Raw genomic sequence first — 14,398 nt, forward strand, 5'->3', positions numbered from 1 at the left:
CCTTTCTGACTACACACTCTCTGCTGACTGAACGTCTGCTGTCAAACTCCCGCCACGGCCGCAGACGAAGCATCCCGGCCGAAGTTTGTCTGCGAGACAAGTTTAAGTTTTCCCAACTCGTTCACGTTGGACGAGGCCGTGACCTAAATGCTAAATGTGTCGCGCCAGCCCACGTGGTAATCTTACTTCCTATGTTCAGCGACCTCGCCTCCACGCTGTTTTAGCTCCTCAATAGATGCGTGACATCAGCCAAAAAAACCTCCCAAACATCCATCTCTCCTGTCACCCTCCAAATTAACATGGAGATTGCTGCTTTGCATTCTGGGATAAGGGAAACAGAGATTTAAACACCTTCTTTTCACCCCTTGCCTCTGCTCGCTCTCGGGGGCCTGGGGCCCCTTTTCCTCCCGACCCGGTGGGCGTTCCAGCCGTGACACCTGCCCAGTGAATGAGTGAGGTGATTAATGGCTTAAGGGAGGAATGAAGAGAGGACCGGAGGATAGAGGGACATGGGAAGGATAAAATGTGCTGGCTGCTGAAGGTCAGCAACGTAAATCTTGTCATCGCCAAACTGTGTGAAAGACCTACAGTATATTGTCACGTTAGTAGTGATGCTGCTGATTGTGTGAACTGGTATGATTTTAACACATTTGCTCTTGAAGCATTTTACTTGCCGCATACAAATGCATTGTTTTACTAAAACAACATTTTTGACTTCTGAACCCCATCGTCTTAGTGAAAGTGGTGAACGTAGCTCGGGGGAAATGATCGTGACTATGTGAGGCCCCTGCAGGTCAGACAGTGTTGCCCATGATAGGTTTTGGAAAGCACTGTATGAAAAGAAATTTGTGCAAAAAAGGTTAAGTTGATCTTCAGTCTCACTCTTTATTCACACATTAGTGAATGAAGTGGAAACAGTCCATTAGTGAGACTCGTTGATTGAAACCTGGACAAAGGAAACAGCAGTATCTTCGTACCTCAGTTTGTTCCAGAGCCGAGGAGCATAAGAACTTACTCAGCCTTCCAAGTGTCCGTTGGACACCGAGTCACCAACTCTCCGATGACCTGAAAGGATGTGTGGCTGGTTGTCCAGCAACTCAGAAAAGTATTTCAGCCAATGACAATTTAGTGCTTCGTTGACCAATACCAGGATATTGGACTCCTGCCCAGTGACAAACCTGTCCTGGGTGTACCCTAACTAACAACTGGAGATGGGCACCAGTGGATGGATGGATTACTTGACAAACAAAAAACAAGTTCAGTGACTTAAGAACTGGTTTTGATATGATCCATTTTGCTGGTGTTGGTCAAGATCCTATCAAGGGGTACCAATATTGTCTCAATGCTGTTACGAGATCTAAAATTTAACTAAAAAGCAGAGAATATATTATTATTTTTTATCATAAACGAGGTAAATGTGTTCAGAAAACGCTTTTTTCAATAACATTTGAGCCTTGAAATGATAGAAATGGTAGACCGGATATGGCTCTGCAGTAGATTATTATTGATACATCTGGCGGACACGAGCGTCATGCTGCTTGTCTTATTCTCTGAATTTTGTCTGTGAGAAATTCTGTGGGTTTGTTGTGGGTTTCCAATTTTCTGTTGGGTTTTCAACTTCCAACAGAAAACCCAGAGCGGCCCCAGTGAGGGCTCCACAATGAGGCCAGTCAGCTGCTTTTCACCACCCAGTGATCCTTCTTCGTGGTTAGCCACATCCACAGTGTCCACCATCGACACGCTAACGCTGTAAAACGTTTCAGCTGAGAAATGGTTATAAATAATGCATTTTCTGGTGTGGTAGTGTAAAGGGGTGCAGATATGCAATAAGATCATGATAAAAATCATAGTAATCATTTTTATAATGATTACAATAATAGTAGTTAAGGTTAAGGATACTGTATTTTTGTCTGTGGTTGTAATGTGACAAAATATGGAAAAGTTCAAGAAGAGTGAATACGAGTCACGTACAGAGAGAAAATACACAGAAATAAATATTTAACATGTTGTTTTGAGGGTGCTGGCATGACAGCTATTAGTCATAGACATCACAGGTCTGGTCTTTAAACAGGGATATCAAGAAGGAAACCATCAATAAAAAAAAAAAACGTAAGAAATCCCAGTTACATCATGCAAGAAATGCAACTTTATATTTTAAATACAAAAATAAACTTGAGGGGTTTGGTACCCTTCACTTTGGGCACAATTGAACTAAAAATACACTACAATTGGTTAGATCAAAGCATGTGCTTGGTTAGAATGAAATAGTCAACTTGCAGACCTTAATCCAACTGAGAATTTGTGAAAAACCATTTTAACATATTTTCGCAGAATCCCCCCCATCCAATGTGACTGAGCTTAACTATTTTGGGCAGGAATGTAAGTCTATAGAAGCTGGTAGAGAAGCTGCCAGTAAAAGGTGATTCAATGAAGCACTGACTCAGGTGGGCTGAATACAAATGCATGCCACACTTTTTAGATTTTTTACAATTATATGCTAATCTATATTGGTCTGTCACATAAAACTACAACAACATTCTTGTAATGCATTGTTAAAGTTCTTGATTTTGTCAAATTACAGCAGCGCTCTGTAATTATTATACACACTGGCTGTTGTATCCACGAAACACAGACTCAGAGGGACTGACAAAGCAAATGCACGCCGCACTTTTCAGACATTTATCCCTCATCGGCTCAGCTTCAGCCTAACAGCGACACTGTGAAGGGGTTTTACAAGACACTGCCTGTTGATCACTCGATCACAGAGCTCTAACCAAACAACCAGACCAGTGGTTGTTGGGGTGTGTGGCGTGAGCGTGTGCGCTCGCTATTGAGTGTGAGCATGTTGAGTCACAGTGAGCATCACAGACCCCCCACGGGGGTAATCCATGCCTCGTTGGAGGTGAAGGGAGTACGCGGTATCCTCTCAGAGCAGAACGTTCCACCAATTTCATGCTCCTCAGTGTGTGGAGCTCTCATCCACATGCAATGCAGCGTAGAGTCAGATTGAGGGTGTGTGTGTGTGTATAATGAGCAAGCAGTAACACAGTTTGTTGTCTTTTTAGATTCGTCCCATAGATCTTGCTGCTGCTGGGAGCTGTAAAGCACTTAGTTTGTAAATGGAGCTGATGAAGCAGCTTTAAGCTGCTGCTTAGCAGTGAGCAGCAGAACAGGCAGCATCATTCGGCCTTCCTCTCTCAGTGATCAGGTCGGTCTACTTTCTGTAGTTCAGCTGGACTGACATCAGCTAAAGGGGCGGTATTATGTAAAATGTACTTTTTTGAGCTTGAGATCATGTTATAAAGCTTTTGCCTCGTCAAAAACACACCTGGAGCGTTGCCTGGAGTTTTTCAATCATGTTTGAGAAATCCTTTAATCTCTTGTCCATTTGTGAATCTCAGTCTGTGCATTTGTGAATTATGAGACAGTTTTAGCTCCATAATGTTTAGGCTTGAATAGCTTCGCTGATAAGCTACCTCCTTTTAGGACAACTTGAACAGACCAACAGTTTTTTCCAGCGTCCCACTACATGATTTTGCTTGAATCAAAATTTAACCCCCAGTTGGCTGAGAGAAGCAGCTTTGTCGTTCGTCGCTGTTTACACACGTTGCTTGTGTGTTGGGTTTATTCCAGGAGCATGCAAATACTAAGGTTTTCTACCTTTGTATGTAAAATAAATGAATAAATAGATTAACTGTGTCAAAATTTTAAGCCTTTTAGGTCGCTGACCGGATTTTTCTTAATGAATTTAACGTAAATCTAGAAACTGGGAGCTTGGTTTGAGTGTGGATTTTGAGTCCATCTTTAACCTGCAGCAGCATAACTAGCTAACTTTTAAAACCTCTAGCCCACACCAGTTACCTTCCTCCATCTTCCTGCTCTCTCACCTGAAGAAGTGAAGCTCTTTGCCCGTTACTAATCCAGTCACAGCCCGTCCCTCTGGTCTGGTGTTGTGGTCCACCAGTTCACCTGAAGGATGAGACAGATGTTTTGAGGCGTACCAGGGTTTGGTTGCTAGCTAAAGGAACAAGTCTTTCCACCAAGCTCAACTTCAATTCAACAAACTGAATGCAGGCCAATTTCAGCAGTTGGATGGCTGGAAGGTTTTAAACCTGTAGACTCAAATTGTGAGTTCGACTGGTTGATTGTCCAAGGACACAAAGAGACACAATGAAGCTAGGAAATTAGTTGGAACATTAATCTCAGAGGACTAAATTACCACAAACAAGATTGACAGTCTGGCAGCAACTCAAGGGTCCAGCTCGTCATTTTAACTGTGACTTGATGAGGAAGTCGAGTGAGCAGCGTCCCTGGTGCTGTGGAGAATAAGCAGCTCAGGAAGTGAGGGGGAGAAGAGAAAAAGAAAAAAAAACACTGAATCATCCCAAGACTATGAACAATAGCTGTTTATTTATAAAATATCTTCGGTTTCCCACCTGACTGCCACCACTGACTCAGATATTTAGTCGCCAGGGTATATAGAGGAAGTCCAAAGAAAAAAAAAGGGTCAGAAAACGTGAACATACGGGCATGGCCATGTTTTCTCACCAACATAAATGTTTTATCTTTCTTTTAGATTTTTTTTATTCACACTAAACTGCCTGGATTGTTTGGGTTGAGGATTTGGTGTACATTTTGGTCCCACTGTGTTTTGGGGCAGAAATGAGCGGAAGCCCACTCCCGTAGATCAGAAGCAAGTGAGAATGCTTCATTGTTAGCACATATGGTAGTTTATGCTTTTTCTGCTATATTACAATGTTTTTCTAACTGTCTCAAATAGCTAGCCTGGTAAAAACCACCCCGTCGTTCTACGTTTTGCTTCGTCCAGAGGGTGTGGACCCTCAGCTATTGAGAACTGATTGCTTACTGGTGGCGTGGACTCTGTTGAAGTCTTAAATGACGGGATGGATCTGATTTTACCCAATTGCTAATGTTTGGCCGTGATGTATGCAATGAGCCACTTCGACGCTATGAAGCTTAACAAAAATTGTACTACAATTGTAAAACGGCACGGAAAGTTGACGTTATCGTTCACAACTCCTCCGCCTGTTCGCTGATTGGTCTGGAGGAAATTCAACCAGAGAAATTGAGCTCAATGGGAGAAATCCTAGATGGGGCACTGATGGAAAATGATTATTGGGTAGGAAAACAATCAGACAGCTGGATGGAGGATGCATCTGAGAGAATAGCATTGCTTGTACTGTCCATCCATGCTTCCTGCTGAATTTCATTCCTTCTTTGATGATGTTCTTAGACAGAGGTGACCCTGTTTGGCTCTCCAAGTGTTGTCCAGATGTCTTCACTTCACAGTGCAGATGTCCTCACACCCACCCAGCGGTCTGTCCTCAGTAGGAGACAGTCCTGGGATTGCTGGACCCTCTAGACCTGATAAGTCTTTCTTGTTGCTGCTGAACGTCTCTTCTTGATGATATTGTGGTTTCTTTCCCGGATTCATGGTATGTACAGCTAAAAAGAAGAACGTGGGCCCAAATTTTGATCAGCAAATGTATTTTTATTGTACATTTACAAAACAACAAGAGTACAAAAAGTCAGCCCACAGACAATTTTTTTGTTTCAGAAGGAGAATAAGAAAATTTATTTTCAGAACTGCAGCAAACGGTCTCTCGGATGTAAAAAGGGGAAGGGTTGAGTTGGCGGTTGTACAAGAGGGGGTACAATCAAACTTTCATAAAGCCTGTCAGTCAGCCAGCACAGTGCTGCAGAAAACCAAAGGAATCATAGGGAAGTATGACATTCATAACGGACACCTAGGATGCAGGGATCCCGACAGGGAGGCGCTCGGGGCAACAGGCGTCCCTCTGGGTTGTTTTTGGCTTTTCCAACTTCTCTCCTCGACCAGCAAACACATTTTGTGCTTCTTATTTTCTGTTGTTTTGCCATGACAACAAGAGTGCAACAGTAGTTAATGCTTTTCCCTAAAAGTTTACATATTGACAAAAAAAAGTTGGCACATTCAAGAAGACGTTTTCCATAAGAACAGACTTTTTTTTTTTTAATTCTTTGATTTTTCTTTTTGTTTTGTTTGATCATCATAAATACAATATACGTCTCTCTCCCTGTATCCAGAGCTCACAAAAGAACATTACAGACAGGTATTTACAAAGTAAGGAAAATGAGTGAACTCAAACTCATAAATAATTATAGTAATACCAAAAGTCCGTTTTTTTACTTATTTCACAGCAATAAGTGTAGCTCAATGGGAACTGGTAGCTTCTCCTCATCTTTAGTCCGGTGTGTCGGTGGTGGAAAGATGAGGGAGGGCTGATGGAGGCATCGCAGGTATCCTGACAGCTTCACAGAGCTCCTTATCTCATTTCCTAGAAGTAATCAAAAATAAAATGTTTTTTTTATTTTTATTATTTTTACGGGCGATGTAAAGCTTTATCACTTCATCTTGATTAGCTAGAAAATACCTAAAAAGCCATGACAACATCTGATGGTATTATTATCAAAAACAATTAAACTTTATGTCCTAGCATTGTTTTGACTCACACTGCCGTTCAGTTGGCTACAAGAAGGCTTTGATTGATGATGATAAAGAAAAATTTCACAGTTCGAAATTATTTTCAGTCCACTTGTCACTTTCACTGTAATGTTTTTTTAATCTTTTTGCAACAAGTGACTTCCTATAAAGAATCGAGTAGCAAAAATGTATAATATTCCCTGCAAAAAGTAATTGAAATCTACTCCTATTTTTTTATTTTTTAATAATTTTGTAATCAGGCCCCATTGACAGTTAAATCACTTTTAAAATGTTTGAATTAAAACATAACATATTTTTAAAAAGATTTTACATTTTAAAAAATAGAGCTAATTTAAATTTAAAAGCAGAATTACTGGAGTGTAAAATGGAATATTTAACAGGGAGTCACGACTTTGATTGGACTTTTTGTTACTTATAACGGAGGCTCACAACCTGGAAAACCCCAAAGCTTTATTTGGATTGCAGACTCATCCAATTCAGCCCATGAAGTGTTGAATTGTCACTAAATTGCTCATAATCCAGTATGTAAATCCATTTTTTTTAGAATGCATTAGCATTGACAGGGTTTTTAGCCAGAGTAGGCTCTCACAGCCGGTGAACCAATCTGACTCGGACTCTGAAAGGCGACAGTTACCAGGTACGCTGCTGAGTGCTCCACAGAGGCACTTAAGAGCCAAGGAACGGGCTCATCATTTCTGTTTTCTTTCACCTCATGCAAAGATTTGGTGGGGATCTTTTAAAAATGCTCCCTAACATTTAAGTGAAGAAAAATAAAATCAATGTTTCAAGTAAATTTCGAAGTCTTAGTGGTCTCTTCCTGTCTATCTTAAAAGGTCATTCGCTTTAAATAAATATACATTAAAGTGTATTGCTAAGAATTTGTTTTTTTGTCGTTTTATTTTTATTAAAAAAGAAGCATCTTAAAATTGGTACTTCACAAAATTAACATAAACAGTTATCAGAGGGGCGTCTAATTCTGCCATTTAAATTAAAAACTTAAATGTCAGAATGGATGATTAGTACCAGGTTTCAGACTTGTGACTCTTTAGAAAAAACATTTGTTCCTATGTCTGGATACAAAACTAATGTTTTTATTTGGAAATTTGTACTGTGACAAAGAGGTCAGAAAAAATGTGCGAGAGGCAACAACTTGGAGACCCAACAGACCGGCACCATCCCAATCTGAACCCACCGGACGTCTAAATGCTGATGCAGTATTCTAAAAATGTCCTTTTCTTTGTTGCTAACAAGCAGCTACATTTTCTGTTACAGAAGTCTACAACAATATAGTTTGTTGAACTCTGTCTCAACAAGGTCTGTCTCAGAAAAGTCAAAATTCATATTTTAAAAACTGTGGAAAAGCCTGTCGTGATTAATTTTGTTAAGTAAGCGTTTATTCTTCTCTTATGATAAAAGCTAGTGTCAGCTAATTTTAGTTAGCATGCTAATTAGTTAGCTGTTAGTATAATTCCTAAAGTAATCTGTCAAAAATTCTAAAAGCAATTTTTTTTTTTTTTAAACAAAGAGTTTCCATCGCTGTATTCTGGAGTATATTTTAGTGGAAAATACGTGTTTCTCAAATTTTTTAAGATTGTCTGACTCTTTCCGTGGATTTTCTTCGCAACATGTGCTTTGAAATAATTAACGGCATTTATGATGTTAAAAAACGGGTTCTGTGAAACGGGGAAGAAATGCGAGTTCTCCATCCGAAAGTCAGGAACTGGTGAAAATACCACATTATTCCTTTGAACATTTTAATGGAAAATGTTCCAGCTACCCTGGGTATGTTGGTCCTAGACTGACCTTAAGGGTCAAAGGGCATAAGAAAGCAGTCAGAGACCCTCTCATGAGGAAGAAGGAGCCTTATCCAGGCTTCCTGCGCAAACATCTCAAACTTTGCAGCGGGGCAGGGACAGGCTTTCAAGCCCAGAGAGGGTCATCTGGGGGGTCGGGTGGGGGTGGTCCCTGCCGCTCTGTAGATGGGTAGAATAGGATACAGGATAGCTCTGTATGTGTGGTCATGGTTGCCACTTTTACAGGTCAGTTTAGTCTGTTCACCTGACCCCTGACAGACTACACTGTCAGAGGTCAAGTTTTTCCTCCCACACAAAACCGTACTGTGACACCTCGGGTTACAGCTTTAAAAAGAACAAATAAAGTACAATGATGCAGCGAGGAAAAAGGACTGCTAGAAAAATGAAACTATAGATATGTCACAAATTCTAGGATACATCTTTTTTATATTTAAAATGGCAACAAAAAAAAAGAAAAAATAGTAAATGTTAATTTTTAAAATTTGAATTTCCGCCTAATACATTGGGTAAAATAATAAAAAATAACAGGAGTTTTTACTTTTCTTTGGTCCTATTCTTGACTGAAGACGTAGAAATTGAATTTCAGAGCTAATTCAGTCTTGTAATATTGTGGATCAAGCTGTAGTCAGACCAGCTTTCACTGTCTACCTACTGTCATGTCAGATATTGTAAGTGTGCAGCTCAGAGTCCCTGCGGAGCTTTCCATTCCACTGGCGCAGCTTCCTCTGCCATAAAAGACACCGTCTCGTCACCGGAGAGCCTGCAGGGGGTGCATTTGAAGGAGCGCTCCCACGGAGAAGTGTGCCCTCTGAAGAGCACTCCAAATGGAGTGGTGGGCGTGAACACTTAATCGTTTCCTACTGTAAAGCTTAGTGAGTAGAAAGTAATGCTAGATCTGCGAACCCGAGCGTGACACTGAACTGTGGCGGGAACAGTTTTTGTTTCTGCGCGTGTTTACGTTTGTGTTGTTTACAAGTCGAGCAGAGATCCGATGCGCCGAAGCTCAAAGACCAAACTGTTTTCTACCTCGTTGTGTTTCCTGGCTGAGCCGAGCCCCCGAGAGCCGGTGGAGCCTCTGGAAGAGGAGCTCCCCGTGGTCGAGCAGTTACCGGACATCTGACTCCTGGAGAGGTGGCCGCTCTTACCGCTGTACGCCACCACTTCATCATCTGGTGGGGCAAAACAAAGAGAAGACACAGAAACAGAATGAAGGCTTCTAGTGAAAGATGCTTATATAAGAAAAAGCAGAAAATGTAATTTATTCTGACGTCGTTTAACTGTTTCAGCAGCGGTGAGCACAGTTCGGCTAAAGCGCTAACAGCAGAGCTAGTTTTTCATCTGGCGCCTTTTGCTAACATTTTAGCATGCTTAGCTTCCCCTGAGTTCATCTTTCCGGAAGAATTCTTGGCTGTTTTGTAAGCTTTCGGATGAATAAAGTTTGACATCTGTGTTAAGGTTTTGGTTATTGACTGTTATGAATTCGTCAAGTAGTTTGATATTTATATTCATGCACTTATTTTGAAATGGGTGAAAACGGTTTATGCAGCAGCTCCGTTTCCTTCCTTCGTGTTCTTCACCTGTGACGTGAAAGGTGTGTTCAGAAGAACACAACCATACAACAAAACCACACAATACATTTCCTCCTGTTGAGGGGAACTTATTATGTTGGAACACATTTTGTGTCATTGAATATGGTTGAAGTTGGTGCTTTAGCGCTTTAGCGTCCACTAAATAGTTTATAGGTGTCGCTCTTTAGAGCTAGCATAGCTAATGTTTATGATTAGAGTTTAATAATTAGCAGAGCTAACTTTTTAGCTAGCAGTGCCCACCTCTGTGTTTTAGCAACACATTTTAAGCATAATGATATCTGACTAGCTACTACTTTACCAGCTAGCCCAACCTAGCCAATGACTGAACACCTACATATTTCAGATACTCAATACTAATACTGTAGCAGCAATTTATGGATCACTGAACATGTTTTTTCCGTTATTATTTACAGCCAACATCTTGCGATATAACTGCTGAAGAGTCATTCAGAAAGAATGACACAACAAAGCTGGTCTCACTTTACTCCCATGTGGAGGAGAAACACTGCAGTGCAGTAGCAGAGCATGACGCAGCGCTATCTGCTATGGACCTTGTTCACCAACTGGGACCACTGGAGGCCGGTTTTGTTTGGAAGTGGGTCCCTCTAACCGTACATGACGTGACGAGCTGCAAACACTTCTTCTTACTGTCTGCATGTTTTTGTCCCGAGCCTTTCCGCTGGTGGCTGTTGCTGCTGTATTCGCTCCTCTCCAGGGAGGACAGGGCGCTGTTTGCCAAGCTGCTGGTCTCCACACACCCCTGGGGGCCCTGAAGCCTGTTCTCCTCTGGGGGGGGCTCCGGAGGGGGGGGCAGGTCTGAACAACACAAAATGAGGAATATAAAATAAGGAATAAAAACAAAAAATAAAAGCACTTAAGCCGTAATAAATAATTTCCTTCTAGTTTACAAAGGCTGCTAGGCTAATTATAGTGTCTGTTATACAACAGCTGTATTTGCTTTCAAAAGAATACTTGGCCACAGTTCATTTAATTGCCTCACATTTAGGGAGCAAGAACATGGCAGAACGCTTACGGCTCGGTTCTCATTTAGAAAATGAGTGAATTTAAAGGAGCAAAAACATTCTGCTTGTTAAAACAAAGAGCTCTGATTGTGACTCGCAGGGAGCCAACCGCATGTTTACTGTTCAGAATATGGCCACTCAGTCCTCTGCCGGTTCTCGCATCGTTTCTGAGCTTTGAGATACGCAAACGCCAGAAATGTTTGCGTATTACACAGAGATCAACACATAGACTTTACACGTGTGAAATGTATAAGTAGGAGCTCCGACCTCCCGCCCTGCAGTCTACTGTGGTTTTCAGTAATACAGCATTTCCTTTACAAACACTTCCTGAATGTGAGAGCGTGTGAATAGAGAACAGCGGGTTTCTGAATGTTTTTCACCTCCTTGAATATCTCTTCTGTACGCTGAGGTCTTGGGCACCTTTTTCTTCACTCTGGACCTTTGGTTGGGAGGAGTGCAGGTTTCTGCTGGAGAGGAGCGGCTGTGCACTGTGGCAGAAAGACGACGTTCAGACAATCCACGCGTTTTATGGAAGTCGCAGACAGAAGCTGCTGAATGTTTGCGCATCGATAGCAGAGTTATGGGCCTGTAGTACGTGAACACGGTGGCGGCTTTACCAGGCGTAGTTGCGCCGTCTTCATTCACTGCCGGCGCTTGGCCGTGAAGGCAGCAGTGGGCGGGACTTTGGAACTGCAGCGTGCCAGCCTCTGTTGAGCCGAGAAGCTGTTGGCCGCAGAGGCTGGGGTTGGACTGGGTGAGTGGCGGGCTTGGTGCCTGGGGAACTGGAACTGGACCGCAGGGTAACCTTCTGCTATGGGAAGGAAGGGCAACATGTCACTGACTGAGGCTGAGATGTTAGGAAGTGGGGTTTGTAATAAAAGAATGTGGATAGTAGAATTATTTATTGTCTAATTTCTCCCATAATGACTATAACCTTGTCGTACATAGCATTAATACTAACACAATAGTTGAAGAAATGTAAAAATGTATCTTCAAAGTGTCTTGGAAAAACAGTATAGACACTTGACCTGCTATTGGCTGGCACTTGCAAAGCAGCTCAGCAATATTCACTTTCCTTGGCACTGATTGGCTGTTCCCCCAGCGCAAAGATAAGGAAGACCACGGACGTTAGCTTTTGTGTCAGCACTAAAGTAGTTGTCAATGCATATCAATGCATATTAAAGTATATTTGATGTTAAAACTACTGAGATTCTCAAGGTCTCAAGATGTCAGCTTCTGGAAGAAACGTCTCAAATTAGGCATATGAATTTATAAATTTTCTTGTATCGATTGCATTGAAATATAGATTATTTTGACAACCCTGATGTTGACAAATACTGTATACATCAAACCTGAAATAACTTTACTGCCTTTACACCATCTACGATTAAATATTTGTCTTTCGTAAAGTACGCTTAATTTTTTGTTTACTGTTTCCCCTACTCTAACAGTTACGGAAAGGCTTTCCGCTTCGGTTTTTTCTTTACTTTGTTTATATTTTACTTCAAAAACCTGAGATAATGCGAAAACACCAAAGCTGAAGACTCAACGTTTGTTTCTATTTTCCCAACATAAATCCACTTCTTTATCAGCGCTTCCACTGTTTTGTTATGAGTTTGGCAACTTTCCCCTGAACAGAATAGTCAACACTACATGAAATCCCCCGGTATAAACTCAGCTAGATTTTTGTTCAGAAAATTCTCACTGAAATCCAAGCAGACACAAGCAAACAACATAATCTTGTAGCGCATCTAGCAACAGCGTGGCTATGAGAAATAAAACTGTCTTTTCTTTTAGTTTGTTAAAAGTTGCCCCTATTCAAGGCAGAGAAAGCATCAAACATGTATTTACCTTCACTTAACCTGCTGAATTTACCTAAAAAGGGCCTGGATGCCAGAGAAGGCATACATCAGTTATAACAAGTACCAAAATATTGTTGAAAGTAGTTTCTGTCACCCCCTAAAATATTTAAATCAAAAATGTTATTATAGGATATTCAGACAAAACTGTCTATGCACCAGATCCAATAAAAGACCTCTCTTACAAAATTGGTTCCTTTCGCACAACGCTGTTTGCAGTTTTCAAATATATATCTTGCTTGCTTCCTTTTCTGTCCTCTTGGCACTCATTCGATTTGTGGCAGAAAGTCGTGGTTTAAATTTTGAGGTGAGGAAAACTGTGACAAACTTCAAGTAAAAAAACAAAAATAAAAACATCCAACTGCTCACAGCTGCTGCAGCTAAGGAGCATGTTTGCTCTGGCTTAGAATTATTGATACTTGCTTTGTGAATCAGACGTTGAGATGAGTTTCATCTCAATAATGCATTGGTGCAAATTGATCTAACATCAAGTTAGTGTACCGCTCAACATTGTGAAACACCAAGCATGCAGTGCTTGTGCAGTTTTGATTCTCTCTATTAATGTTGAGTTTTAACATTCAGGTAATCAAAAGTAACCAAACTTTTAAGACAATAATGTTCAGCATAACGGGAAAAAAACCCCTAAATTTAGACTACTCAGGAACTTTGAGACGAGTGGGCAACTAAATGCAATTAATGTGTTGCTATGATGCGTTGGTGTACTTTATTAAATGGGATATATTGTGTATCTTCCAGGCACATGGTGACATTTTATAGCACAGACAAGTGACCTCATTTCCTTCAGTTGTTATAAAAATGCTGTAGCCATCGAAAACATCTGGGGACTTCAGCTCCAAGGTGGAGTTTAAGGTAAATACAGCATGGGTTAGTGCTTAGGCACCTCTGAATGGTTGCCATGGGAGATTCAAATATTCTTCAAAAGTGCATGAGTCGAAGCAACTGTCCATGTTATGTTTTTGATGGTGGAATACTCTTATAACTTGATATAAAGGTAAAACAAAAGAAAAAGAATTGAGCTTTGTGTGGGGGTGTTCCCATTTAAAAAACACATTATGACTTTTCTCTGAAACATTAAGTCTGGTTCGCGTACCGTGCCAGCTGCTGGTCAGCGGGGGCTCTGGCTTCCTCGTGGGGCGAAGGAGTCAGGGTAGCGGTGGACTGGTGGCTGTAGGAGGTGGCTGGCGAGGACGTGATGTTCCTCTGAGGGGGAGCGGGGCCGTCCTCGCAGCCTTCCATCAGGTACGTCCTCTCAGGAAGGGGCGGACACCACTCCTCGTCCGACCTACGAGTAAAACAAACGCTTCGTACAGCATGTTGCAGCTCCGGCCGGCTCCTCGGTTCATGTGTTGTTGGAATACATTAATACAGAGCCGCTTGTTTGCTCTATGGTTCCTTCAAATTCAGCAAGCCATGAGGCTACTTAAAGATTAATGATGTTCTTTCAGGCTCGACTCGACTTAGCCATTGGCAAAACTGCAGGGGGCTAAGCTTCGTCTAGGGTGGCACTGCTGCTCAGCGAGTGATAAGAAAGATGCTTTGCTTTGAGGTTAAAGACAGCCAGTGCTAAGGAGAAAAACAGCTAAATGAC

At 41.5% G+C, this 14,398-nt stretch overlaps 1 protein-coding gene across 3 annotated transcripts in view; it reads right to left on the bottom strand.

The window, feature by feature from the left end:
• Positions 1-5,491: 5,491 nt before the first annotated feature.
• robo3 (roundabout, axon guidance receptor, homolog 3 (Drosophila)) overlaps positions 5,492-14,398 on the bottom strand; it is a 96,344-nt gene continuing 87,437 nt past the window's right edge. For 2 of the 3 annotated variants that reach the window (XM_028031468.1, XM_028031471.1), the window contains 6 exons: positions 13,901-14,092; positions 11,548-11,741; positions 11,311-11,418; positions 10,557-10,724; positions 9,346-9,488; positions 5,492-6,338 (listed from right to left, as the gene is read on the bottom strand). In XM_028031468.1, coding sequence (XP_027887269.1) covers positions 6,327-6,338; positions 9,346-9,488; positions 10,557-10,724; positions 11,311-11,418; positions 11,548-11,741; positions 13,901-14,092 — 817 coding nt within the window. In that variant the 3' untranslated portion in view covers positions 5,492-6,326. The remainder of the gene's footprint in view (positions 6,339-9,345; positions 9,489-10,556; positions 10,725-11,310; positions 11,419-11,547; positions 11,742-13,900; positions 14,093-14,398) is intronic. The other variant, XM_028031469.1, reaches the window with a different exon arrangement.

Source organism: Xiphophorus couchianus, chromosome 11, assembly GCF_001444195.1.
Source record: "Xiphophorus couchianus chromosome 11, X_couchianus-1.0, whole genome shotgun sequence".
In the NCBI taxonomy this organism is placed as follows: Eukaryota; Metazoa; Chordata; class Actinopteri; order Cyprinodontiformes; family Poeciliidae; genus Xiphophorus; species Xiphophorus couchianus.